The 27,898-nt window shown below is 37.7% G+C and overlaps 2 protein-coding genes across 2 annotated transcripts; one reads left to right on the forward strand and one right to left on the reverse strand.

Annotated features, from left to right (window-relative positions):
- Positions 1 to 901: 901 nt before the first annotated feature.
- Positions 902 to 5,208, reverse strand: LOC101888022 (uncharacterized). Its single transcript, XM_005186556.4, has 3 exons — positions 4,759 to 5,208; positions 3,583 to 4,677; positions 902 to 2,147 (listed from the first exon to the last, which is right to left on the reverse strand). The coding sequence occupies exon 2, from the start codon at positions 4,652 to 4,654 to the stop codon at positions 3,623 to 3,625; it is 1,032 nt and encodes a 343-aa protein (XP_005186613.1). The 5' UTR covers positions 4,655 to 4,677; positions 4,759 to 5,208; the 3' UTR covers positions 902 to 2,147; positions 3,583 to 3,622.
- Positions 5,209 to 5,674: 466 nt separating this feature from the next.
- LOC101887854 (autophagy protein 5) lies at positions 5,675 to 6,672 on the forward strand. The gene has a single exon (XM_005186555.4). It carries the CDS (start codon positions 5,783 to 5,785, stop codon positions 6,587 to 6,589), a length of 807 nt encoding a protein of 268 aa, XP_005186612.1. The 5' UTR covers positions 5,675 to 5,782; the 3' UTR covers positions 6,590 to 6,672.
- The last annotated feature ends 21,226 nt before the right edge of the window (positions 6,673 to 27,898 follow it).

A 27,898-nucleotide genomic window follows, 5' to 3' on the forward strand; every position in this document is an offset into this window, starting at 1 on the left:
GTGGCCAACCGAAGGTGCACATTTTCAGCTGACCTCTTTGGCAAGAAAACACGATCATTTTGTTTGTTTACAAACTGCTGGACAACGAATGTTTCCTTATCGGAGAAAACAAATTCACCAGTTCACCACTTTCGGCCAAGTGAAGCAACTCTTTAGCTCATTTGAGACTATTTTCTTTCTGTTGCGGTGTAAGTTTTTGCACTTTTTGGAATTTCGATGGCATTAACCCGAGCTCATTTTTCAATATTTGCCGAATTGCGATACGTTCAGCTCACAAGCCATTTTTCGGCCACTGCGACGCGGGTTTCGATCAAGTCGCTTTTTTACTTTCCGAACCATTTCTGCTGATGTTGCGGTTTTCTTCCGTCCACTTCCTTGACGTCGGGCTGCGCTACCAGTATCACGGTAACGAGCCATGGTACGAGACACAAAAGATTTATTCACATTTAAATGCTGGAGTGCTCTAACGATAGCCACTTCTGATTTTCCAGCCAAATATAAAGAAATCACACTATCAAGCTTGAATTCCGTCACGAATAACTTTTTTTCTGGACAATTCTCAGCAAAATGCTTTAGTACGCTTGTTAACAATATTATCAGCTGTCACAGGAATAATTTTAACAGCTGTCGGACGAGTGGCTCAGAAATGACAGCAGTCTGAAGTTGGTTGCAGTTTTTTCATCTCACCCTGTGTATTAGGTGTATATTATGACGAAATTCGTTTCAGGACATTGGAGTTTATTTAGCGTATCCAAGCTTGACTTATAATATTTTGAAAGAAAAGGAACTAAAAAATTTGGATAACACTTCGAGTCGTAAATTGGGAGCGATGCATATATGTGGAATAATCAGTCCCTATTATCCTGAAAAGCTGATTTATAATTTAATAAAACAAACTAAATTTTACAATTTTTAATGAACTTTTGCATTTTAAAATTTATTTGCCTAACAAATAAATTAAAAATATAAGCACAACATTTTTACATATTTTTTTTGTTTTCTCTGAAAAAAAATCTGCACAATAAATACCCATTTAGGTAAGTATTGTACCCAGTTTATACTTGTATTTTGTGACAAATTCTTTTATAGAGACTGTATATGGTGCATGAGAAAATAATATGTCTAAAGAGTATATATAAAAATAGGTGTATAGGAAGGTTTAGACATTTATTTTGTGTAAGATACCACTTGAGTTTTGTATAAAATTGTTCTAAATGTTTTAATATTTTTATATGTTTTTTAATAATAAATACAATTTAACCCACATTCCAGTTAATTTCGCTTATATATTTTTTCGTCTTAATACAAAATTGTTGCTTGCTTAAAAAGGTAAATTTAGAGGAGATAATTTATAATAAAACATTTTTACTAAAAAATAATATCATACATACATAGCTGGAGAAGTAAGTGTTCGGATTGTTAGGCAAGTATTTTGGGACCTATATACACACACATAGCAAATGATTTTAAGAGCCTGTTCCTCTATGACTATATAATAAAAGAACGCAAAAGATAAACACAATCCCAAACAACTATCGAATACTTGATTTGTTTGAATTTCATAAAAAATTTGAAAGCCACATTTGGAATGGTATTTTCCTTTCCTATTCGTCATATACAAGGCCTATATGAGGTCGGACAAGAAGACCACTTATGATTTGAGTTTCTTTAAATTTCAATTTACAATTATGTTTTAGAAAGCAAACTTGATAGCCAGATGGTCTTACTGGCCGGCTTTATTTAGGCCTTGGTCATACAGGAACAAACAAGATCTTCTTTTATTAAACGATGGGAGTTTTTCATAAGTCTATACCCAATATCCGTTTATTTGCTTTGTAAGTATATTGCTCAAATACTTTGACATTCCAACTAGAATTTTTGTAGTCCTCCAGCTATTTAATGTAATCGTTGTTAAAGCCATATAATTAATTGCCAAATATATTGTATTGTCATGCAAAAAACCTAATCCTTTCGTTTAAATGATGTTATTATTATCCAAATGTTGTACAGACTTTAAAAGCCTACATACAATTTTCTACAGTTATTAGCATTTTATATTCTTTAGATCAGTTAGGATAAGTCCTTTAATTCCGAAATAAACGAGGAATAGTCTCCGTGAGTAGAAATTGCAGTTGAAATCACATTGTCTGAAAAAAATGAAAAATATAGTATTATTCGGATAAATATAAATAGGCAATACGTAAGAAGAGAAACGAGTATTATCTATGTTTCACTTCACTAAAATATACCTAACATTTGAAAAATATGGCTCCATCTTCTGGTGAAAATAATTGGATGATTTTCTATCTGTGGAATATATCAAAGAATTCTAAAATTCTTCTCTTGAAAGAGTTGTATATTTTTTTACTAACTTCAGGTTTAAAAATGTAGGTACTTTTAAATAAATCACTGGGAAATCAGTTGGATTAGTTTAACCAAGCTATTGAACGAGGTCCTGTGAAGGTATGGACTCCGAAAACCCAATTTAAACCATATCGATTTATCATGACATCGGTGAATCTGGTCTGATTGATTGATAAGCATTGGACCGCCCTCTATAGAGTAGATCTTTCTGACACTATAGGATCGGGAAGCTCTGTCCATCGTATGATAGGTTGTGTGACTTAGAAGGTCATTGAAACATGTATCATGTACTGTAAGAAGCATCGTCTCTGATGTCTTTATAAGACTCACTCCTTTCTTCCAGGTACTAAAAGGAGTACTGCAGGATAGAGATAAAAGGTCCTTGCTTCTATTTTTTAATTAATCGTAGATAGTTTTAAACTGCGCGGAGAACTCAAATATACTATAGATGTGATCAATATAATCTTGGGGCAATGCGTAGTCACTATTGTGTCGATCGATCTTTACATTTAGCTGCATGCTCATCTTTGTAAGCCAGCATGGCTGTAGGTTTAGAGGGAAATATTTTCGTGTTCCCTCGCCTGAAAGAGGGTAGATGGTTCAATAAGATAGGAGGCCAATTTAGCACAAACGTCGTTATCGAACCGAACCAACCAACCTAAATGCCATTCTGATGGCGTCAAATTCCAAAAAATAGTGATTAAGATCTGCCAAGCCCACCCAAATTACTCCTGAAGATCGTTAACTACAGCCTGTAAAGTTAGCTGAATTCTTGAACTTAGAGTTAGAACTAGTTTAGCAGTTGTATTACTAGTGTCGGTCACGAACCCTTCCCAATGATTCTCCCAATGCTATTTTTATAATTTTCACAGGTATTCTTTATAATGTAGGTGGTAGGATTCCCCAACGCTTTTTCTGGTTACCGACAAAAGCCGTTAACTTTCAAACTCAACATTTTAAAAAAAGCTTCGATTTTTGTTTCCCTAACGTTCTTCTGAAATAACTTCCGGTGGAATATTCTATTCCAAAAAGTTTTCCCAACAATTTTCCTCTTCCAAAGGTCTTTGTTTAAAGACTTCTAAAATGTCTTCTTTTTGCTATTTATAGAAACGTAAATGTCCAACAGATAATCATCAGTTTTCTTCCGAACCTTCTTCTCAACTGTCAATAAGACGATAAAACAAGATTATTCGTGACCCATGCTTTATAGTTACATACCTTTTGACCAAATGTTGTCAATCCATTTTAGTTTTTAATTTCATTGCTGATCCGCTGCACCTGTAGATCGTCTCTGTCGCACATCATACTGAATACTCTTATACATGGGTCGATTATATTCCAATGCTGGCATTGCCGATTTTGGTTGATTACGATTTACCACGGCATCTTTCCATATCATTGCCAGTAGAAGATAAAAACCTCCCACAATTTTATTAAATACTTCAATTATCTTCAAAATAATTGGCGTTAGGACATGAGTCAGTCGGCTAAATTCGAACATAAAGCGTATGGCGAAAATACCCAAAAATTTCACCGCCATTAATGCACCTGAACACAATGAGACAATGACTAGACCCAAGAAGCGTATAACACCTTTCAAATTCTCTTTGGAAATGTCATTGGCCATAAAGTCATAGATGGTTTGTTTAAACGAAGCATACCACTGCTGGAAGAGGTTTGCAAAATCTTGTAAATTCACTTCTTTTTCCGCAACACCATCTACAGCTGCGGATGCTGTATTAGTACCGGTGGTTGTGGAGTCTGCCTGGGCAGTTTCCGTTGATACCGTTGAGGTTTTGATATATTTCTCTGACATTTCCTCAGAATCTACAGAGCGCACCACTTTCAATTTCACCACTACTTCGTTGGCACGAAACCGTAGAGATTTTATGGAAAACCAATACTGACCAAATGCCAAATCTTCAATTTCTGCCCATATAAATGTATCCATGGCTCCGGGAGTAGGTTTGCTGCCAACCAGCGGCCCACATGTCACACCAACCCACATATCAGGATTCTGTTGTGCATAGAACATTTGCAATTTGTCACGTATGTCTTTGAGTAGTTTATTCAATTCTTTCTCCGATTTGTGTAGGCTGACAATGTCCCTGTAACCTTGGACGTTGTCCACATAACGTCGCTCTTCATAGAAACCACGAAAGAGTCGTGATTTGAGAATTTGTTTGCATAAACTTTGTAACGCCAATTCATGAGGATTTGTGGGCACCGGCGTCGCCGCTGTGGTGTTATTCAAAACACTGGTATCACTTGGCCCTGCAGCTGTTGCCATTTCTTTGGATTGCGTGTGAGTGCCTACGTATAGAAACACACCGAAAACAAATAAGCTATTAATAGGACAAACATGGTCAAGATCATTTCTGCAAAAATATTCACCTTGTTAGGGTAGAAAATGTTCCCCCCTTGTTGTTCTTTAGTTCAAGTGACTGGCGAGCTGTGTGTACGCACAAACACACAGATTCACACACAGCAATGGTTGGACTTCGTATTTTTTCTTTTCTTTGCCTTTTGAATAGTTTTGCTTGGTTTTGTTATGAACTGAACGACCTCCTCACTGAGTCACTACTTTTGGGTTTTTACTATCACTTTCGGAGGTCAATAATTTGTGGAACACCGTGGCAAATTCCGAAATCTTTAAGGGACTATTTCTGGACCTGGAAATGTTTAGTTTGAATTTAATAATTTGTTATTGCTGGTACTGCCGGAATTTAATTGGAATATGAGAGCTGCACCAGACTACAAAGCCCTTAAATTAACTGCCGTCGCCATAAATAATTAAGGAGGGACAAAGCAATAAATGATAAAGACTAAAATCAAAACAAAGAAACGCGATTGTTCTTGTTGTTCATTGTAGAAACTAAGGAACGAGTGTTGAATAGTTGAGCTCAAAGAAATGTTCACTAAACGGAACTATGAGAACTAGTTTCAAAGCAAACCAACGAAAATCGGTAACTTTGAAAGGCAAAGTTTTCATGTAAGAAAATGATGTAGAACTTGACAACATTGTGTCTATCGGCGGATCTTACTCTCGTAGTTGAAAAAGTGGAAAAATTCGTAAAATACCGAAATAATAAACAATTGAAAAATGTTATCGATAATAAGCTAATAAAACTTAATAATTCCTACAGTAACGCAACCGTCAAAAATGTTCTCTCGTAACTCACTGAACTTTGGGGCTATCGAACAATTTGTAATAATTTTTATATATTATTGGGTTATCGTCCACGCCTTATATCTGCTGTTGTTGACACGAACAAAAGTCGACCTATGATTCCCTATGCCACCCTTTGCAAAACAGTTCTCCTTTCAAGAAAGGAGAAGTAGAGAAGTAAAGAAAAAACAAATAAGCGAAAATAATTTAACTTGAGTGAAAGATTCTTTTAAAGTTAATCAGTATCTAATGGCCAACGATAGAGAAGTTCTCCGGATGATATGGGAGGGGCAATTGGCCTTATGTTTTCAAGCAGATCCTGACGAAATAGTGGGTCTTCAACAGCCAGAAAACTTTTATTTGATGGTGTCGCGTCTCAGTTATTTACCCCTGGTCACAGACAAAGTTAAAAAGTATTTTAGTCGCTTCATCTCCGACAGTCAGCAGGATGGAACAGTATGGTTTGACTACAATGGAGCCCCATTAAAACTTCACTACCCCATAGGTATTCTGTACGATTTGTTTCAAGAAGAGGGAAGCCAGCCATGGTGCTTAACGATACACTTCTCAAAATTCCCAGAGGATTCGCTGGTGAAATTCGAGACAAAAGACTTACTGGAATCTTATTTTATGTCATGTCTGAAGGAAGCCGATGTGCTCAAGCATAGAGGTCAAGTTATTTCCTCGATGCAGAAGAAGGAACACAATCAATTATGGATTGGATTAGTAAACGATAAGTTTGATCAATTTTGGGCCGTAAATCGTAGACTGATGGAACTTAATGGTGAACAGGAATGTTTCAAATATACACCCATACGATTTTACAATGAGGATGGTACATACATACAGAAGCTGGTGTCACCTCTCACAGAGAGTGGAAAGAAAAAAACTGTGAAAGATTTGCTGGACGAATTGTCAACACCCAAACGGAAAGCTGTTGGTGCCAAAACGCATGGCATAGACGTTCACAGCGAAACGCATCTGCAATGGATGTCGGAACATCTTAGCTATCCTGATAATTTTTTGCATTTGGTTATTTACTACGAGAGTGTTTAGAATTGTGGATATAAAAAAACAAGTGATGTATTTAAGTTTATATGCGTATTAATAAAATCTATATTTAATCCTTAAAATTATAATATTTGTATGATTTCTTTAATATTGTTTCAGGATCAAAAGCAATTTAGCCAGTGGCGCATTGGAGGTGAACGAATTTCTGTGTTGAAACAATATAGATCCAGAGTTCCATTTGGAGATCTGCATAGGATCTCATTCCATGTCCGTTTGTCAATGTATTTTTACAAGCTCAAGTCGCTTTTATTGTCCGAATTTAACAAAATCCCGTACAGTGTACTTGTGTGGGCCTCGGAAGAACCCTTTTAGATTAGGTCTAAATTAAGATGTAGCTGCCACATAAATCTTAGTTCTGTTCCAAGTTCTTTCTGCGCCAAATATGAGCAAAGATAGGATGGATGGTTCTCCAGTTCCAAAGGTGTGGTAATATTCAGACATGGAGCCAAATTCTTGATTTGTTTTTGGATTCCTCCAGAGACTTAAAGTTGTCGAAGTTGTTAGTGTACCATTAGATACCACACAACTGAGTAAAATTACTTCTTGCTCTATATATTCTCTTGTTTGACTTGAATCACCTACAAAGGCATTATGTTGTATGCTTAAAGTAGGACAGATAGATTTATTTTACTTGTGGGATGGTCCCGGGCTACCGAAAGTCTGCGTTCAAAATCCATATCTGCTAAATATAGACAATGTAGGTATAATTTGAAAGCAAAATATTTATAAGTGGGTAAATTATAATTTAATATTTTAAGCCGTTTCGAAAGTTATATAAAAATAAGCGATTTTTGCCTTTTTTAATTTAACCGTTCAAAAGTCGAAAAAGGTTCCTTTATGGGAGAAATCTAAATAAATGCCAAATTATATGTGCCTTTGAACCCACACAAACCGATTAGGTTCGGTTCATTGAAATAATGTTTTGAACCAAAAACTTTGGTTTCGCGTGGCTGATGTTAGACATGCCCCAGATGAAAACATCTCAAACCTTGTTCTAATGGACCCTTTTCCGATTTTTTGGGGGTATTATAAAAATCCGTGCCGAAAAAATCTATAATTTAGATATAACTCTCAATTACACATGGGATCAAATGGGTATCAGCAGTAGATCCGGGTCATAAAACCGATTTTTGGGTCAAATATCAACGCATTAACTCAGAAAAAAATGTTAAAAATCGTAGTTTTTACCAAACTAGAGCAGAATACTTAACTAGAAAATACATAGAAAAATCGAGCCAACTTTATTTTTCGATTTCGCTCTAATAAGGACGAGCATGCTTTACTTGATTTAGTGTGGGAGAAAAATTAGTTCGAAAACGAGCATAAGGCATTCTAGCCGCTTGCCTCAAGGTGAGAATACTTAAAATGTTTTTTTTGCGATTGGCTTAAAGTGAGAATACATAGAATGTTTTTTTTACTCGCTTAAGGGTGGAAATACATAAAGCGCATATTTGGCTGGCTTAAGTCATCGGCTGACTTCTTCGTAGAGGAACAAGGGAGTTTTAGGTTGAATTATTTCGATTTTGGCACTAGGCTCCTTTGTTCATTTCCGAAGAAGCCAGGAGATGACTTAAGCCAACCCGATAAGCGCTTTAAGCTGGAAATACATAAAGCGCTTATCTGGCTGGCTTAAGTCATCGGCTGGCTTCTTCGGAAATGAACAAAGGAGCCTAGGGCCAAAATCGAACTAAGTCAACCTAAACCTCCTTTGTTCATTTACGAAGAAGCCAGCCAAATAAGCGCTTTATGTATTTCCAGCTTTATGTATTCCCAGCTTAAGTCATCGGCTGGCTTCTTCGGAAAAGAACAAAGGAACGCAGGGTCAAAATCCAACTAAGTCAACCAAAAACTCCTTTGTTCCTCTACAAAGAAGCCAGCCGACGTCATAGGCCAGGCAAAATAGCGTTTTATTTATTCTCACCTTTAAGTCATCGGCTGGAAAAGAACAAAGTCAAACTAAGTCCGACCTAAAACCCCTTGGTTTCTCTAAGGAGAAGCCAGCCGATGACTTAAGCTAGCCAATCAAAAGAGCGTTTTATGTTTGACCGTGCCGTTATTTTTTTTGTATTTTTCATTTATGTTATGTAATTTTTACTGAAAATCGTTCAATTTCCATTTTTTATTTTGAAATGCATTTATTTATTATTTTCTTCTATTAATTAGGAATTATATGGAGATAAATTACGTTCGATATGAACATAGCATTAGTTTATTCCTTTTCAACAGCGCCATCTCTTATCCAAAATAACAAAATGATAAATCAATGGGGAATAATTTCAACGACATATAGATGGCGCTGAACAATTTATTTCATCAACCGAAAAAGAACTGGAAATCGCAACCAAACTTGACAATTTATGATTCATTTCTGGCAGATGGCAGCCGAATGAGGACGTATCAAGGAAAAGAAATATCCTGAAAGATTGGAAGTTATAATAAATCTTTCTCTTTAGTGAGAATTTTCCAGAAAAAAGATATTCGTGATGGAATTCGAGGGTGATAGTGTGATTTCTTTATATTTGGCTGGAAAACCACAAGTGACTATTGTTGGAGCACTCCAGCATTTAAATGTGAAAAAAATCTTTTGTGTCTCATACCATCGCTCATTACCGTGATTCTGTGGTAGCATAGCCAGACGTCAAGGAAGTGGGCGGAAGAAAACAGCAACATCGGCAGAAATGGTTCGAAAAGTAATGAAGCGACTTGATCGAAACCCGTGTCGCAATGGTCGAAAAATGGCTCGTGAGCTGAACATATCGCACTGTTCCATTCGGCAAATATTAAAAAATTAGCTCGGGGTAAAGTCATTGAAATTCCAAAAAGTGCAAGAACTTACGCCGCTACATAAAGAAAATATACTCAATAGAGCTAAAGAGTTGCTTCGTGTCTGGAGTATTTTGGAATGGGCGAAACTACCGCAGAGCAACATTCGGGCAGCATGTGACGTTTCATTGGCCATTTGAAGGCCATAATTCGTGCCAAAGATGACCAATTCGAACAAATCTAAACTTATTCTAAAATTTCATTCAATAAAATTAAAAAAAAATGTAAAAATTATGGCCTTTGACTTTGTTGCAGTATTTTTTATCTCACCCTATATATCATCCCCTCAGCAAGTCTTAAATGTCTTTCTGACCTCTCAGCTTCCAAGTTCCTCTATAGAGAGATTCTTCTGCTAAGCATGAATTTTAACATTTCATCTGATAAAATAACAGCTATTTTAAGATTAATTCGCTCGAAGGAAGACCTTATAATTTGGCGATGGTCTGTTCCAAATCAGGCCTTAAAAGTCTTCCTTAACTGCATAGATTCTCTGCTTTAGGGTTCGTCTTAGCAAAATCCAATATTTAACGCTACGTCTCTACAAACTCCCTTTGCTACATCTCTCTCTTAATCAATTTCTCTCTACTCAATATTGTCATTAATTCTTATATTAAACGGAATATTTTTATTTGACTTCTCACACAAACACACACACATTCCCCAAAAAACTAATAAATTCCACTTCATATTATAACCATTCGAATAATTGTTTTCCTTTACGAAATATTCCCAGAAAAGTGCCGTTGGTTATTTGCTCAGAGAAAATGTTCATTAAATCATAGGAAAAATTGTTGATAATATTCCATTATTAATTGCAAAGTGTGTAACAAATATGTCAACATATTTGCCTTTGAACCGGTCAACTAACAAGCCAATCTGCCATGGTAACGGTGTGTTGGGGATCTCTTGATAATTAGCCTTACCAAAAACCAAAACACAAAATGAAAGAGAGTGAGTGTGAGAGAGAGAGAGCCGTAATTTGCTTTACACAATGTGCCAAAGATTCACACACACTCCCCTTTATGCAGTTAGGTATGGTTAGTTGCCAGGACAAGGAAGAAGCGAAAGGACAATAACAACAATTTGATTGTTCAAATATTTTGCAACACTTTTATGTGTTAATAAGGCATAAGCAACACATGTTGGATGTAGATGGACATGGGTAGACACACACACACATATGAGTGTGTGTGCCCTGTGTGTGTTTGGCTTTGTAATCATTTGTTAATATATGAGTGACTTTTTCGTGTGCGTGAGTGTGTGTGTGTGCGTATGTGTCCATGCGTGTCTTTGCCTTTGTGTTTCCTGGGTTTAATGTTTACATTGTCCTCACCGAAAATGTCTTAGGTTCATTAGTTTATTGACATTCATGACATTAACATGTGTTTAATTTTATATGTATTCTCTCTGTGTGTGTGCGTGTGTGTCTGAGTTTGAAGAATGAGGAGAGTGAGTGAAGAAGACAGTTTGAGTAAGGTACTTCCGCAACACAATGTTTACATAGGAAACTTTCCAATTTATGCAATAAACAATGTTTGAAACCATACTCGTGTGTATGGGTGTGTGGGTTTGTGTGGTCAGTGTTGACTTTTTGTTTTCCGCAAACACAAACACAAACATATGTATATTTAAATATTGTAACAATAACTAATATAAATACATATCCTAAAACAATATTGAAAAAAAATAATGTGGCATGTGTTTTATTGTGCAAACAAGGCCAATTGAGGGCCTTTTGGGTGTAGAAGATCCGTTTTAAGTCCTGCATTTATAGAAGACCTTTAGTTGGCACTCTCCAGAATTTAATGATGTTCTCCAGTCAGAATTGAGGAAGTAACAAATACACGGAGCCCGAGAGGCCAGGGGCCGTTAGTCATGTGGAACTGAGACTCGAATTAAATTAACTAACTGCATCTTCTGCTATGGGTAGAAACGTAACATTTGGAATCAACATTTTCGGATGGTACAATTTGCTAACACCCCACCGAGAATGGGACATCGCGGCAAGACAGATTATTAAGAAGATGAGATACTTCAGCCATAGGTTAGGTTAGGTTAAAGGACGCGCGGTTGCCTGTTGGTAACCGCTCCACTCGGAGACCTGCTGGTCCATTTCGTTCGTCCTAATGAAGAAAGTAAAAGAAAGAAAATAATGGTGCAAAAAAGGTGAAGATATTACTGATAGGGGATATAGTTACAAGGGTGATCCATGGCTAGAAATCTTGCCGTGTCGCCTTTAGCCACTTAAGTCTTCTGGCTATTTAAAGAATTACTGTAGGGTCAGTGTTAGAGAATGAAGACAATCATGTGACACTTGTTCCTCCACTAACATGTGTCTCACGTTAATGAGTGCTGGACGGCGGCAGAACAAATGTTCGATCGTCTCAATTTCTTCTTCGTCTTGACATATTCTACAGTAGTCAATATCATCGCTGTCACATTTCGAGGTCATTGCCCTCACTTTGCAGTGACCTGTGATAATACCCACCACAAGTTTTGAATCAGGTTTCGACAAGGACAGTAGTGATTTTGTTTGTCCTCTCCGAGAGTGTGGGGCAGATTCTTTTTTTGGAGTAGTGTCTAAGAATTCCATGTAGGAAGTGGCACAGGGGGTGGTTTGATTCGTATGCAGTCTCTTCTTAAGATGACCTTCTGGTCTTCTATGAGAATACCTTCTGGTCTTCTATAGAAAAACCTTCTGGTCTTCTATGGAAAGACCTTTTGGTCTTCTATAAGAAGACCTTCTGGTCTTCTATGGATAGACCTTCTGGTCTTCTATGGTCGTCTATGAGAAGACCTTCTGGACTTTTATGAGAAGACCTTCTGGTCGTCTATAAGAAGACCTTGCGGTCGTCTTTTATCAGATCTTCTGGTCAGGTCTATAAGAAGACCTTTTGGTCTTTTATAAGAAGACCTTCTGGTCTGCTATAAGAAGACCTTCTGGTCTTCTTTTATGAGATCTTCTGGTCTGGTCTATAAGAAGACCTTCTGATCTTCTACAAATAGACCTTCTGGTCTTCTATCAGAAGACCATCTGGTCGCCTATAAGAAGACCTTGCGGTCGTCTTTTATCAGACCTTCTGGTCGTCTATAAGAAGATCTTCTGGTGTTCTATAAGATGACCTTCTTGTCTTCTATAAGAAGACCTTCTGGTCTTCTATAAGAAGACCTTCTGGCCTTCTATAAGAAGACCTTCTGGTCTTCTATAAGAAGACCTTCTGGTCTTCTATAAGAAGACCTTCTGGTCTTCTATAAGAAGACCTTCTGGTCTTCTATAAGAAGATCTTCTGGTCTTCTTTAAGAAGACCTTCTGGTCTCCTAAAAGAAGACCTTCTGGTCTTCTATAAGAAGACCTTCTGGTCTTCTATAAGAAGACCTTCTGATCTTCTATAAGAAGACCTTCTGGTCTTCTATAAGAAGACCTTCTGGCCTTCTATAAGAAGACCGCTTTTAGTTCTGAATCTTCCATAAGAAGACTTTCTGGTCTTCTATAAAAAGATCTTCAGGTCTTCTATAGGAATACCTTCTGGTGTTCTATAAGAAGCCTTTCAAGTCTTCTATAAGAAGTCCTTCAGGTTTCTATAAGAAAACCTTCCGATCTTTTATAAAAATACCTTCTTGTCTTCTATGAAAAGACCACCTTTGGTCTTCTATGGGAAGACCTTTTGGTTTAATTCCTCAATTACCAAATTTAGTAACAGTTAGTACAATTATAGTACGCATTTCAAAAATCACCTCCCGATACCAACAGAGACCTCAATATCAATTTTGAGGATATCAGCCCTATACCTTTACCCAGTACCAAATATAGTACTATTTAGTACTTTACGTACAAATATAGGACACATTACCAAACCACCATCAAATCTCAAATACAGATGCCATCAGCAATCTAAATATCAAATTTCAGAATTTTATATCCATTCCTGCACCCAATACCAAATATAGTACCATTCAGCACTTTTCGTACAATAATGGTACACATTTCCCAATTCATCTCCATATTTCCAGGCCTAACAACAAATTTCAGATTTCAAGCACTATCTGTTCACCCAATACCAATTTATATGAAATATAGTACAATTTAGTACTTTTCGTGGACTTATAGTACACATTTCCAAAATCACCTCTTTACCATAAACCTATAGCCAACAGGGACGACAATACAAAATTTCCAAATTCCAGCTTCTTCACCCTAAATCAAACTGTTTCAAATTTTGTACCATTTAGTACAGCTCCCTCACTTAGTAGACATTTCCGAAACCACCTTCATTTATCAAACTGACTCTCCAACCTTGATTCTCATTCCAAATTTCAAGTTTTTAGCTCTTTTCGTTCACAGAATTCCAAATGGTGCCATTTTAGAAGTTTAGTACCGTTTTAGAACTTTTCGAAACTTTAAAGTTGGAATTTTCACAACACCTATCTTGCACTTCATCAGTAACTTTTATTTCAAATTCCGTTTGTCCAATACAAAGTATTTAATTTTTTTACACTTTAGTACTTTTTGTGCCTTTTAAGTATGAATTTCTCAAAAACCCGCATATTTAAAAACCCTTTGGTAGGTCTGTCCTGCCCTCCATCAGTGACCTTTATTTCAAATTTTAGAATACTAGGTTATTCATTTTTTAGCACATTTTAGTACTTTTCGAACCCTCCTCAGTACGAATTTCCCAAAAACAAGAATTTCTAAAAGCCCCTTTGGTACATCTGTCATGCACTCCATCAGTGACTCTCATTCTAAATTTTAGAATTGCAGCTCATTCAATTCAATTTTTAATACATTTTAGTACTTTTCGTGCCCTTTAAGTGCGAATTTCCCAAAAAACCCGCAATTCTAAAAACCCTTTGGAAGATCTATCCTGCACTTCATCAGTGACCTCCATTCCAAATTTCAGAATTCTAGATCATTCATTTTTTAGTAAATTTAATACATTTCGATCCCTTTTCAGTTAGAATTTTCCAAAAACAAGGACTTCTAAAAATCCTTTGGTACAGCTATCCTACACTCTATCAGTGACTCTCATTCCAAATTTTAGAATTCCAGCTCATTTTTAGTACGTTGCGTACCCTTTTCATTACGAATTTCTCAAAAAAAATCTGAATTTCTAAAGATCTTTGAGTACAAATTTCGAAAAAAACTAGCCTCGTGCAAAATTATAAGATTTTAGCTTCTGCCGTTTCTTCTGGGCGTTGATTCTCAGTCAGTCAGTTATTTCACTACTCTCTTATGTAGCAAATATAAACACATTTCACAGTCATCGAAATTATATTTTTAAATTTTGAACATCTTTATGAGAATATTATTTTTGCTTCAAACACTAGTTTTCATCCAATCTCTATCTCCTTATTTAATCATATTCCCAAATATCCCGCAAGAAATAGTTGTTGCTTAATTTATCGAATTACAGAGATTGTTGAAATGTTATCTCACAGAGTTGTTCATTAATTTATCTTCCCCTTCTTCATCTTGCTCACTCACTCTTTCCCACAGTTCTCAGTCCTCATAATGTAATCTTGTGTGTGTGTTTTGCCATTTTTGACAGCATCCTCTCAACTATGACGGTGTCAGTTATTTGTCACATTTATTGACCTTCCGTTTCGATAAGAAATTCAATCTCCATTGGTATTTCTTATTGAATTTCTATTCTCTCTTGGGCAGAGGGAGAGTGAGCGAGAGAGAGTGAGAGAGCGGGAGGAAGGGAGAGAATTTACTTGAGATTGTTTTGTTCTATTGTATTTGATTGTGAAAACGTGAAATAAATACATGATTAATATAATGTCGATTAAGTTGTTTGATACACTGGACTACAGGAAAATGAGATAAAAAATATAAATTATGAAGGATTACTTTTATAGGGATTTATTACAGGATTCCCTTAAGTTCTTTTCTAATAGAAGTTTGCTAGGGTTTCTTCTCCAAGATAAAATGGTTGGGTCGCCTTCTCTGAGAAACTCATAATTTTTCTTTGCGTCTATTTCATAGAAGATATTCGATCCAAGGAAACCTATAGGCCCCACGGGTTTCATTGAATATTATTCGATTTTTTGCATTAAAAATTATTTTAATTTTTTTTTGTTAAAAATTTGTAATCTAATTTCATATTGATAGCTGCCTATTCAAGGTCATCTCCAAGTTATGTCCAATATCCCTAGAAATATTTGAGCATAAAGGCATAACAATGAGATATCTCCGTTTATTATGACATTTGAGGGGAAACATGACGATTGGACAACACATAATACTGATTGTGTGAAGCTCATATGTTGCCCTTAGGCATTTCTTGCTAAATTCTCAAGCGCGGTTCCTAAACTGGCATTCATTGGATGGAGGATTCAAAGGCGAAAAAAAACATAGTTCTCCGGTTAAAAAAGGAAAAATTCTGAAATTATTAAATTTGATATGCCCTCCCATCCAACCATCCTTTTAACATCCCTTTTCTGCCACACTTCCACAGAATTTCCCTCTCTTTTTTTCTCTGCCATAAATCACCATTGACCTAGAGACCTTTAAAATTGTTGGCCATGTAACATCGTGTTACATTTTTTATGCCCCCCTCTAAGACCCACTCTCCCATTCATGGCTTTCATCCATTCTGCATTTATTTTCCCATTTTCCACAGAATGTCCAATGTATAACTAATTAAGTTCATTTATATTCCATATAAAACCCATTATCTAATTTTTATCTATTTCTCGGTAATACAACGACACCAACAATAACAAAAACAACAACGAAAACAAATAAGCGAAAAAAAAACTGCACAAAAAGAGGCCAGGTATAACATGACTACGAATGGATTGGTGTGTTTCCATGCGAGGACCCACACAGAAAAATAAATGAAAATACCTCCAGGTCTTCTATGAGAGGACCAACTTCAGGTCTTCCATAACCTTCCGGCCTTATTTGAGAAGACCTTCTGGTCTTCTATGAGAAGACCTTCTTCTGGTCTTCTATAAAAAGACCTTCTTCTGGTCTTCTATAAAAAGACCTTCTACTGGTCTTCTATAAGAAGACCTTCCATCTGGTCTTCTATTAGAAGACCTTCCATCTTGTCTTCTTTAAGAAGACCTTCCATCTGGTCTTCTATAAGAAGACCTTCCATCTGGTCTTCTGTGAGAAGACCTTCCATCTGGTCTTCTATTAGAAGACCACCTATTGGTCTTCTATTAGAAGACCAACTATTGGTCATCTATGGGATGACCACCTTTGGTCTTCTATTAAAACACATTCTGGTCTTCTATCAGAAGACCATATTTTGGTCTTCTATGAGAAGACCTCCAGGTCTTTTATGACAATACCACCTCCATTTCTTCTTTGGGAAGACCACCTAGGAGAAGAAGACCACCTTTTGCTTTTCTAGGAGAAGAAGACCACCTTCTGCTCTTCTAGGAGAAGAAGACCACCTTCTGCTCTTCTAGGAGAAGAAGACCACCTTCTGCTCTTCTAGGAGAAGAAGACCACCTTCTGCTCTTCTAGGAGAAGACCACCTTCTGCTCTTCTAGGAGAAGACCACTTTCTGCTCTTCTAAGAGAAGACCACCTTCTGCTCTTCTAGGAGAAGACCACTTTCTGGTCTTCTATGAGAAGAAGCCCTTCTTCTAGGAGAAGACCACTTTCTGGTCTTCTAGGAGAAGACCACCTTCTGGTCTTCTATGGCGAAGACCACCTTCTGGTCTTCTATGGCGAAGACCACCTCCTGGTCTTCTATGACGAAGACCACCTTCTGGTCTTCTAAGGCGAAGACCACCTTCTGGTCTTCTATGGCGAAGACCACCTTCTGGTCTTCTATGGCGAAGACCACCTTCTAGTCTTCTATGGCGAAGACCACCTTCTAGTCTTCTATGGCGAAGACCACCTTCTGGTCTTCTATGGCGAAGACCACCTTCTGGTCTTCTATGGCGAAGACCACCTTCTGGTCTTCTATGGCGAAGACCACCTTCTGGTCTTCTATGGCGAAGACCACCTTCTGGTCTTCTATGGCGAAGATCACCTTATGGCCCTCTATGAGAAGACCACATTCTGTTCGTCTATGAGAGGACCTTCTTCTAGTCTTCTATGAGAAGTCCACCTTTTATCATCTATGAGAAGACCTCCTTCTGGTCTTCTATGGGATGACCTCCTTCTGGTCTTTTAGTAGAAGACCTTCTTCTGCTCTTCTATGCGAAGAAGACCTTCTTCTGCTCTTCTATGCGAAGAAGACCTTCTTCTGCTCTTCTATGCGAAGAAGACCTTCTTCTGCTCTTCTATACGAAGAAGACCTTCTTCTGCTCTTCTAGGAGAAGAAGACCTTCTTCTGCTCTTCTAGGAGAAGAAGACATTCTTCTGCTCTTCTAGGAGAAGAAGACCATCTTCTGCTCTTCTAGGAGAAGAAGACCTTCTTCTGCTCTTCTAGGAGAAGAAGACCATCTTCTGCTCTTCTAGGAGAAGAAGACCTTCTTCTGCTCTTCTAGGAGAAGAAGACCTTCTTCTGCTCTTCTGGGAGAAGAAGACCAGCTTCTGCTCTTCTGGGAGAACAAGACCAGCTTCTCCTCTTCTGGAAGAAAAAGACCAGCTTCTGCTCTTCTGGGAGAAGAAGACCAGCTTCTCCTCTTCTGGGAGAAAAAGACCAGCTTCTGCTCTTCTATGAGAAGACCACCTTCTGCTCTTCTATGAGAAGAAGCCCTTCTTCTGCTCTTCTATGCGAAGAAGACCTTCTGCTGCTCTTCTATGAGGAGAAGACCTTCTTCTGCTCTTCTAGGAGAAGAAGACATTCTTCTGCTCTTCTAGGAGAAGAAGACCATCTTCTGCTCTTCTAGGAGAAGAAGACCTTCTTCTGCTCTTCTAGGAGAAGAAGACCTTCTTCTGCTCTTCTGGGAGAAGAAGACCAGCTTCTGCTCTTCTGGGAGAAGAAGACCAGCTTCTCCTCTTCTGGGAGAAAAAGACCAGCTTCTGCTCTTCTATGAGAAGACCACCTTCTGCTCTTCTATGAGAAGAAGCCCTTCTTCTGCTCTTCTATGCGAAGAAGACCTTCTGCTGCTCTTCTATGAGGAGAAGACCTTCTTCTGCTCTTCTATAAGGAGAAGACCTTCTTCTGCTCTTCTATGAGGAGAAGACCTTCTTCTGCTCTTCTATGAGGAGAAGACATTCTTCTGCTCTTCTATGAGGAGAAGTCCTTCTTCTGCTCTTCTATGAGAAGACCTCTAGGTCTTCTATGAGAAGAAGGCTTTTTGCTCTTTTGTGGGATTACCTCCTGCTCTTCTGTGAGAAGACCTTCTGCACTTCTATGAGAAGACCTTGTGGTCTTCTATGAGAGGACCTATTGGGGTTTTTTTATTTATCTCTTCCTCTTCTTCTTAATCTATGGAGCTACCCATATGGAAAGTTTTTACATTTTTCAAACTGTCACAATTGCTGTTGTGACCGAATTCACATTTAACTCGAGGAGTAGGTAAAGAAAAACATAACAACAACAAGAGCAACAAAAATAACAACTTTACCAACGACCATTGTTGTTCGGTTGTGTCGGCAACCTTCAACAGATGTCAACGAAAATCCCACAGGATTGATTTCATTCTCCAATAAAAGACAAATGTGGCCATTACTCATCCGCGTTGGAGTTGTGTGAAGGTGGGCGGAGGCTCTCTTCCAACTGCTGTCTCATTGTAAATTTAACAAATTCGATAACAACGCTATTATGACACGGCACAATGACAGGGACAGTGGTCGGAAACGAAGAAATTCTTTTTTTTTTAATGAAATATGGGTTTAAAATGGCTTTTAAGAATCTGGCGATAGAAGTGGTTCAAAAATCCAAGGCAATATTTTTTTTTAATTTTTTGTCATTTTCGAACCACTGTGCCATTGGTTGAAAGTGCCCGCGGCAGTAGGATTTCGCTTCTTCGCTAAAAGAATGACAAATGCCAAGTAAAATGAGCTGCCAGTGAAAGAAAGAGAAGTAAAAAAGGAAACAAATTAAAGCCGATAGAAAGGAAAAAAACCTGTTGTCATTCATTCATTGGAATATTTATGCCGTTGTTCGACAAAACGGGGAGAGATGCCAAGATTATTTAAGGCCTTCAGGTGAGATGAAGAGGAATTCATTGACGGGTAGGCTGTTAATGAGACAGGAATTGAAGGTGATTTATTGCCGCTGAAATGACATAATGGTGTTTTATTTAAAAAAAAGATTTCCTCTTTTAAGTCAGAGAAGAAGAAGGAGAAGATCTAATGGAATTATTTGGTAAAGACATAAAAAAACAGCTGATGGAGTTCCAGGAGAAGCAGGGAGGAAAGTCTTCCATAAGAAAATGGAACAATGGCCCCATAAAAACTGGAAAATTTAGGGATCTTCCTGAGGTCTTTAAGAACAAAAATTACAGAATGAGATGAAAAAAAACGGCAACCAATTTAAGAATGCTGTCATTTCTAAGCCACTTGTCCGACAGTTGTTAAAATTATTCCAGTGACAGCTCATTATATTGTTTACAAGCGTACAAAAGCATTTTGGTGACAATTTTCAGAAACAAAGTTATTCGTCACGGAATTCAAGCGTGATAGTGTGATTTCTTTATATTTGGCTGGAAAACCCCAAAATGGCTATCGTTAGAGCAATCTTTTGTGTCTCGTACCATCGCTCGTTACCGTGATACCGTGGTAGCGTAGCCCGACGTCAAGGAAGTGGACGGTGCTGGAAAACAGCAACATCAGCAGAAATGGTTGGAAAAGTAAAGAAGTTACTTGATCGAAACCCGTCTTGCAGTGGTTGATAAAATGGCTCGGGAGCTGAACATATCGCAATATTCCATTCGGAAAATATTGAAAAATGAGCTCGGGGTAAAGCCATTGAAATCCATCAAAAAGTGCAAGAACTTACACCGCATCACCACAGATAGAAAATAGACTCAAAAGAGATAAATAGTTGCTTCGCTGATTCGAGGTCAGCTGAAAATGTGCATCTTCGGTTGGCCACCAGAACTCAAGCGGCGGACATGGTGAGGGTGTGGGCGCCATAACAGCCGATGGTCGCCCTCCGCTCGTATTAATCGACCATGGCATCAGAATAAATGCCGAATATTATCGCGAAAATATTCTGGAGACTCAAAAGAGCTAAAGAGTTGCTCTGCTGCTTCGAGGTCAGCTGAAAATGGGCACCTTCGGTTGGTCACCAGAACTCAAGCGCCGGCCATGGTGATGGTGTGGGCCGTGAGCCGCCATAACAGCTGATGGTAGCTCTCCGCTCGTACTAATCGACCGTGCCATCAGAAAAAAATGCCGAACATTATCTGGAAATATTCTGGAGGGCCTTGTGCACCCAAACATTTCGGCAGCAGACCTTGGATATTCCAACAGGACTCAGCACCATCGCACTCAGCACGTGCCACCCAAGAATGGTTACAAAATAAGGTTCCTAGCTTCATTTCCAGCGCACAATGGCCACCAAAATCTCCGGATACCAATCCGTTGGACTATTGTGTCTGGAGTATTTTGGAAAGCAAGGTTGGCACCAAGAAAAAAAACCAAAGTGTCGATCACCTCAAGCAAGCGCTTCGCCGGGAATGGGCCAAAATACCGCAGAGCAACATTCGGGCAGAGTGTGACGCTTTCATTGGCCGTTTGAAGGCCATAATTCATGCCAAAGGTGACCAATTCGAACAAATCTAAACTTCTTCTAAAATTTGAGGTTATTTCCGAAATTTTTTGCCTTCATTCAATAAAATTTTTTTAAAAAAAATGTAAAAATTATGGCCTTTGAATTTGTTGCAGTTTTTTTTTGTATCTCACTCTGTAGATCTAATAAAATTTAGAGAGAAAAATTGTCCTTTGAGAGAAAAAATATTTCCATGGAAAATACGTCCAAGTAATAGCTGATGATAGGAATTTGGACATTTTGGAAGTAACAATTTGAGGTTATACAAATAGTGGGAGACCCAATGGACTTCCTTGAAAAATAACCCTTAATCGCCTTTTCGAGAACATCTCACTCAACCCCATGGCCCCAAACTCCATCTTCGTGAGATCCTCCCCCGAAAATTCAACTATATTTCATTAACATTTAATTAAAATGTCAAACTTTTCGCTCATGAATATCTGAAACCTATAAAAGTTTAATTTGAACAACCTGTTGGCAAATACCAACTTTGAATTTCTTAATAATCCAACAAAGGATATGTGTGTTCGGAACACAACTTTTGGGAGTATGGCATCCGTTGTTTGACATTAAGTCAAAAAAATACTTCATTTGCAGTGCCACAACATTTACCACGATGCAAAGAGACTTGTGGCTCCGTGCAGACAGTCAAACGCTGAAAGTCATAGTTTGAAAAAGAGAAGAAAAAAATCTTTCAAACTATTTGCTTAACAAATTCACAGAAGAAATTCTAAAGAAATTTCTTTCCCCGAAAAAGTAGTTAAAGTCACCACAACTAACACCATGGAAAAAGAGATTATAGAGTGAATGCGAATTTTGTGAGTATTTAGTTGGATATGCCACTGGGAAATGGAACTAAGGCAATTGAAACTAAAAAGGAACAAAATTGAACATCGAAAAAACTCTTTGAAGACCAGAAAGTCTTCTAATAGAATAGAAGAGGATCTTCTCATAGAAGACCAGAAGGTGGTCTTCTCACAGAAGAGCAGAAGAAGGTCTTTTTCTCACAGAGGAGAAGAAGAAGGTCTTCTTCTCACAGAAGAGCAGAAGAAGGTTTTCTTCTCACAGAAGAGCAGAAGAAAGTTTTCTTCTCACAGAAGAGCAGAAGAAAGTTTTCTTCTCACAGAAGAGCAGAAGAAGGTCTTTTTCTCACAGAAGAGCAGAAGAAGGTCTTCTGCTCATAGAAGAGCAGAAGGTCTTCTGCTCATAGAAGAGCAGAAGGTCTTCTGCTCATAGAAGAGCAGAAGAAGGTCTTCTTCTCGTAGAAGAGCAGAAGAAGGTCTTCTTCTCGTAGAAGAGCAGAAAAAGGTCTTCTTCTCGTAGAAGAGCAGAAGAAGGTCTTCTTCTCGTAGAAGAGCAGAAGAAGGTCTTCTTCTCGTAGAAGAGCAGAAGAAGGTCTTCTTCTCGTAAGAAGAGCAGAAGAAGGTCTTCTTCTCGTAGAAGAGCAGAAGAAGGTCTTCTTCTCGTAGAAGAGCAGAAGAAGGTCTTCTTCTCGTAAGAAGAGCAGAAGAAGGTCTTCTTCTCGTAGAAGAGCAGAAGGTCTTCGTGTAGAAGAGCAGAAGGTCTTCGTATAGAAGACCAGTGGATCTTCGTATAGAAGACCAGAAGGTCTCGTATAGAAGACCAGAAGGTCTTCGTACAGAAGACCAGAAGATCTTCGTACAGAAGACCAGAAGGTCTTCGTATAGAAGACCAGAAGGTCTTCGTATAGGAGACCAGAAGGTCTTCTCACAAAAGACCAGAAGTTGGTCTCGCATAGAAGACCAGAAGTTGGTCTTCGCATAGAAGTCCAGAAGGTGGTCTCTTCATAGGAAGACCAGAAGGTGGTCTTCTCATAGGAAGACCAGAAGGATGGTCTTCTCACAGGAAGACCAGAAGGTGATCTTCTTACAGGAAGACCAGAAGGTGGTCTACTCATCGGAAGACCAGAAGGTGGTCTTCTCATAGGAAGACCAGAAGGTGGTCTTCTCATAGGAAGACCAGAAGGTGGTCTTCTCATAGGAAGACCAGAAGGTGGTCTTCTCATAGGAAGACCAGAAGGTGGTCTTCTCATAGGAAGACCAGAAGGTGGTCTTCTCATAGGAAGACCAGAAGGTGGTCTTCTCATAGGAAGACCAGAAGGTGGTCTTCTCATAGGAAGACCAGAAGGTGGTCTTCTCATAGGAAGACCAGAGGGTGGTCTTCTCATAGGAAGACCAGAAGGTGGTCTTCTCATAGGAAGACCAGAAGGTGGTCTTCTCATAGGAAGACCAGAAGGTGGTCTTCTCATAGAAGAGCAGAAGGTGGTCTTCTCGTAGCAGACCAGAAGGTGGTCTTTGCATAGGAAGACCAGAAGGTGGTCTTGTCATAAAAGACCACAAGGTTGTCTTCCCATAGAAGACCACAAGGTGGTCTTCTCGAAGAAGACCAGTAGGTGGTATTCTCATAGGAAGACCAGAAGGTGGTCTTCTCGTAGGAAGACCAGATGAGAGAACCTTCTGTTCCGCTATACCATTTAAGAACACCTTCTGATCTTTTGAAAAGGACCGTTTTGCGTTCTATCTTCGGTAGCTTCTCTCTTCACTATTTTCGCTCTTCTTCTTAAATGTTCCCAAAAACACTTGCCTAGTTATCAATGTATTAGTTTCCCTCACACCAATTGTCCGTTAGCACCTTTGCCACTTTGGATTTATTGCAGTGTCCCTGTGACTGAATCATGTCTGTCTAGCTGGATATGCGTGTGGGTGTGTGTGTTTTTGTGTGTGACCCTAATGACATAAGACATTTTGCGTGTGTCTGTGTGTGTGCGCGTCAAACATTACAATTTTCATTAAAGTTTTAATGGGGTAATTAAAAATTTAATAAATAATAAATTAAAATCTACTTTTAACGCGTGGTGGCATCAAATGCAGACTTTTTCTATTCTCAAAACGTTCGTTTGCTTGTGGTTGTAAAAATGACAATAACAACAGCAACAACACCAATAACAAGAAGAAATTCGTTTACTTTTAGTTAGATTTGAATGTTAATAAGTTTTGACATAAGTCAAATACAATAGATGTCAATTTGCACGTGTGTTTCGTGGAAGTGTGGGGTAGTAGAAGAATAGAAAAGGAGAGGTGGGGAATTTAGAAAATCGAATCAAGTTTTAGAGAAGTAGAGGGGACGGAGAGGTTAATAATAGATTGGGGAACTTCATTGTATTTTGATATCCAAATTGTATCAATAACTTCGGTGGGGGGGCTTGTTCGTGTTTTTTGGACACGAACAGGATTCTAGGAGAAGACACGTGTTCCCTTAGTTTAATAATGCGCCAAAAAACAGTAATCTTTAATTTTTTTCAAAGGTGTCGTCGTGGCTCCGATACCAGGGTGTTTTCCCATAGCATATGGGTTTTTAATATAAAAAACAAAAAACATTTTATTTTCTCAAATATACGAAAAATTTCTTCTACTTAATGTCGGATCCTAAGAGGAAGGAGATCTTTGCATACATATAGAGATTTTAAGGTACCTCGAGGTATCCAGATTTTAAAGAGATATCAGCATTTGCATTGGCTTTTCTAAAGAATCATTACCCCTTACGTGCCCAAACATAATGCTATGGCCTTATGGGTCTTCTTGTGGACCGTGGTACCCCTAAAAAATGTCGAAGCTTTTTATCATCCATGGTAATCATATACACCACAAGAATTCTCATGCTGTGTGTTAACTCTAAAGAACCACTAACTTTTAAAAGGTCCGATAGAACTAGTTCCTTATTAGCTCCGTGGGCTGTGGTCGTTGGATGAAAATTTTGCGTAAGAGTGATATGAAATCACTCATACGTTTAGGAACTGGTGTACCGAACTGTGCACTAAATTGATATGACTCTGGAATAAGCTACGCGTTGTCCTATTGTCTTAAGTGCCGTTACAGGGCCAACAGTCTCCGGAACTATTTCAAATTTAGTATTTGAAGTTTGTAATGAATACTACAGCTTGTGACAGAAAACTGTCCTTGCAGGTCCACGTCTTCGTATAGCCCCCATATAACGGTACCTCCCGATATTTGGTATTTTGATGATTTTAGCGACATTATTTACCGGAATTATTTCAAATTTTGTATTTGAAGTTCGTAATGGATACTGCAGCCTATGCCAGAAAATTGTCTGTGCAGGCTTATGACAAAAATAGCGTATGCAATAATATACGGCTACGTTAGTTATTTTAAAGATTTTAACAGAATTTTTAATGGGTTGTAATTTTTGTTTAAAATTGCCAAATTTGTACGAAATTGTGGAGGGTATTCAAAGTTCGACCTGGTCGAACTTACAGTTTTTTTACTTGTTTGTTAAAAAAATATAAGGATGTGTGAACATTTTTAGAGAATCGGGCGCTTATTTCGCATTTAATGAGAGATATAATTATTTAAAATTTTTACCCCAGGAGTGGGCCTATGTATCCCATCATCACACCAGATCTTGTGTTGGTAGAAATATTGGTATGTGTCGCGTTTGAAATTAATCGGAAACTCATTTCCTCATTTTATTAGCGTTTTGTTATTCAAACATTTGATCGCTTTGTGGGGGATGTACCACAAAGGGGTAAGCCGATATCTATTATCTTTAGACCAGACCTTGAGTTGGTAGGAATATTGACATGAGCGAAATTTGAAGACAATCGGACTATTATTTACACTTCATAACAGTTATGATTATTCAAAACTTTGACCGTTTGTGGGGCGGAGGCTCTTGATTCGCACCTAACCTAACACTGTCTTACACAGGACTTATATTTTTTACCTCTACTTTGACATTCTTTTCGGGGTTTCCTGTAATATTGGGAAAAAAATATTTTTTCCGCACTGAAATTAAAAATTACAATGTCACCCAAAAATTGTATTGACAGATCGCTAACAACGGTCTGAGAAAAGTCTGAAAAACCCCGGGCCTTGAGAACCTCGAACATTCTCTTGGTCTAAGGAAACTCCTTAGGATTAATGATCCATCTTAACATCAAAAATAACTCAAGGAATGACGGGTCATATGGTGATGTGTAAAATCTCTTTTTGGCAAAATAGACCTCTAAAACCCCTACGTAGCTATAAGGACTGAACAAACCTTAAACCATATCACTCCATATTACCTGAGCTTTATTCAAAGTGCCAAAGGACTTATCCTGGTCTATTCAAATGATCAAAAAACGCTATCGCATGTAATATTTGAGCTTACTGCGAAGGATCCCAAGGCTTATCATGGCACTCATTTAATTGTAAAGAACCTTCGTCTAAGATCATTTCCATGAAAATCCACAAATGAATACCCTCCAGAAGATCTAATCAAGTTTACAAAAAGTCAAGATCTTTTTGGTTTTGAGGATTAAATTTAAGATTCTTGAGCCAAGTTGGAATTCGACATCCTTCATTTATCCAATATTTTTCGACTCAAGCTGACTCTTAAGAAGAACGAGTCTTAGTATGGTCTGAGAAAATCAAACATATCCATGAAGGCCTAGGCTTTCTGAGCTTGTTATTTATTATCCTAATTTTAAAAGGTGTCTATTTTGATCCTGAGAAACTTGATATCAGATTTTACTTTGAGGATTCCATTTCGATTTCAAATGACTAGGGATAATTTTTAAGAACAACGGGTGTTTTTTCCAGAGAGCACCCTGTTTTAATGCTTAAGGAAAATCTAAAGAAGTATGGTCCCTAACTTTCCGATCTATTTCTGAAATACCAGAGGGTGAATCAATTCTTACCCAATGTAATTAGCGATTATGAATTAATTCTAAGAATCCATTAGCCTCGAAACAATCTGAGCTTATTATAAGAAATCTATAAATCTCTCTCTCTTTCTTTCTCTCTCTCTCTCTCTCTCTCTCCATTTCTCTCTCTGTGCCTTAAAAACATGTGAGAACCTTTAAACGTTATTTATATCCTTCAAGCAAAAATTGCTCAAACTACATTAATACCTTTAACCTTTTCCCCATATTTTATCGTTTATTGTCCTAATTAATTTTGTTATTATTATTAGCCGCCGTTCTTTGTTCCATCGCTAAGTAGGTGTGAATAACACAACTCATTTATGTTGTCAGATAAATCAAAAACAAAGTTCTTCAAGCACGTGTTTGATACACACACACACACACACACACACACAAATGTCATGAGAGTTCATTGACTTAACGGGTCGAAAAAGAGTGAAGCGAAGAATTAACTTGAATTCCATCACGAGAATAGCGACCAAAAAAAAAAAAACAATTGCCAAAAACCGAAACAAAGGCAACTTCAGAGAACAATGAAGACATGAAAATCGGCTTAATTAAACACTCGTCTCAATTGTATGGGCTGTAGGTGCTATCATTCGTTCAGCAGCCAATTGACATGTCTGTAAATGAGTGTGTGTGTGTTTTTGGGTTGGATAACTTAATTAAAGTGGAGTTTTTCGAAGAAGTAAGAGGAGCCCTCAGAAGAATTGTTGTATCTTAGAGCTAAAATGAATTAAGTGGATATACTATATTTTCCTTGCTTTAAAAAAAGCGGAACCGTTTTTATAACGAATAAAGCATTACATTTAAGATTGGTATTTTTTAAAAGAAATGCCAAACTCTTTCCTAGATCTATTATGGATCCAAAGAATTTACCTCCAAAGAAAGTCGATTTTTATGTAAATTCAAAAAATGTTTAATATTTATGGATTCCTGGGGTTAAGGTAAATTTATGGTTTTTTTTTTGAGACCTTCACCCTGTAGGTGAATACAAAAAAAAAAAAAAAAAAAATAAAAAAAAAAAGTCAAACGCCATAATTTTTAATTTTTTTTTAATTTTGTTGAATGAAATCAAAAATATCGGAAATAGCATCAAATTTTTGAAGAAGTTTAG

Source organism: Musca domestica, unplaced genomic scaffold (assembly GCF_030504385.1).
Source record: "Musca domestica strain aabys unplaced genomic scaffold, Musca_domestica.polishedcontigs.V.1.1 24, whole genome shotgun sequence".
NCBI classification, from domain to species: domain Eukaryota; kingdom Metazoa; phylum Arthropoda; class Insecta; order Diptera; family Muscidae; genus Musca; species Musca domestica.

What these genes read in the sequence shown, in the direction of transcription:
- LOC101888022 (XM_005186556.4), bottom strand. Translation starts at nt 4,654, where the DNA reads ATGGCAACAGCTGCAGGGCCAAGTGATACCAGTGTTTTGAATAACACC.
- LOC101887854 (XM_005186555.4), top strand. Translation starts at nt 5,783, where the DNA reads ATGGCCAACGATAGAGAAGTTCTCCGGATGATATGGGAGGGGCAATTG.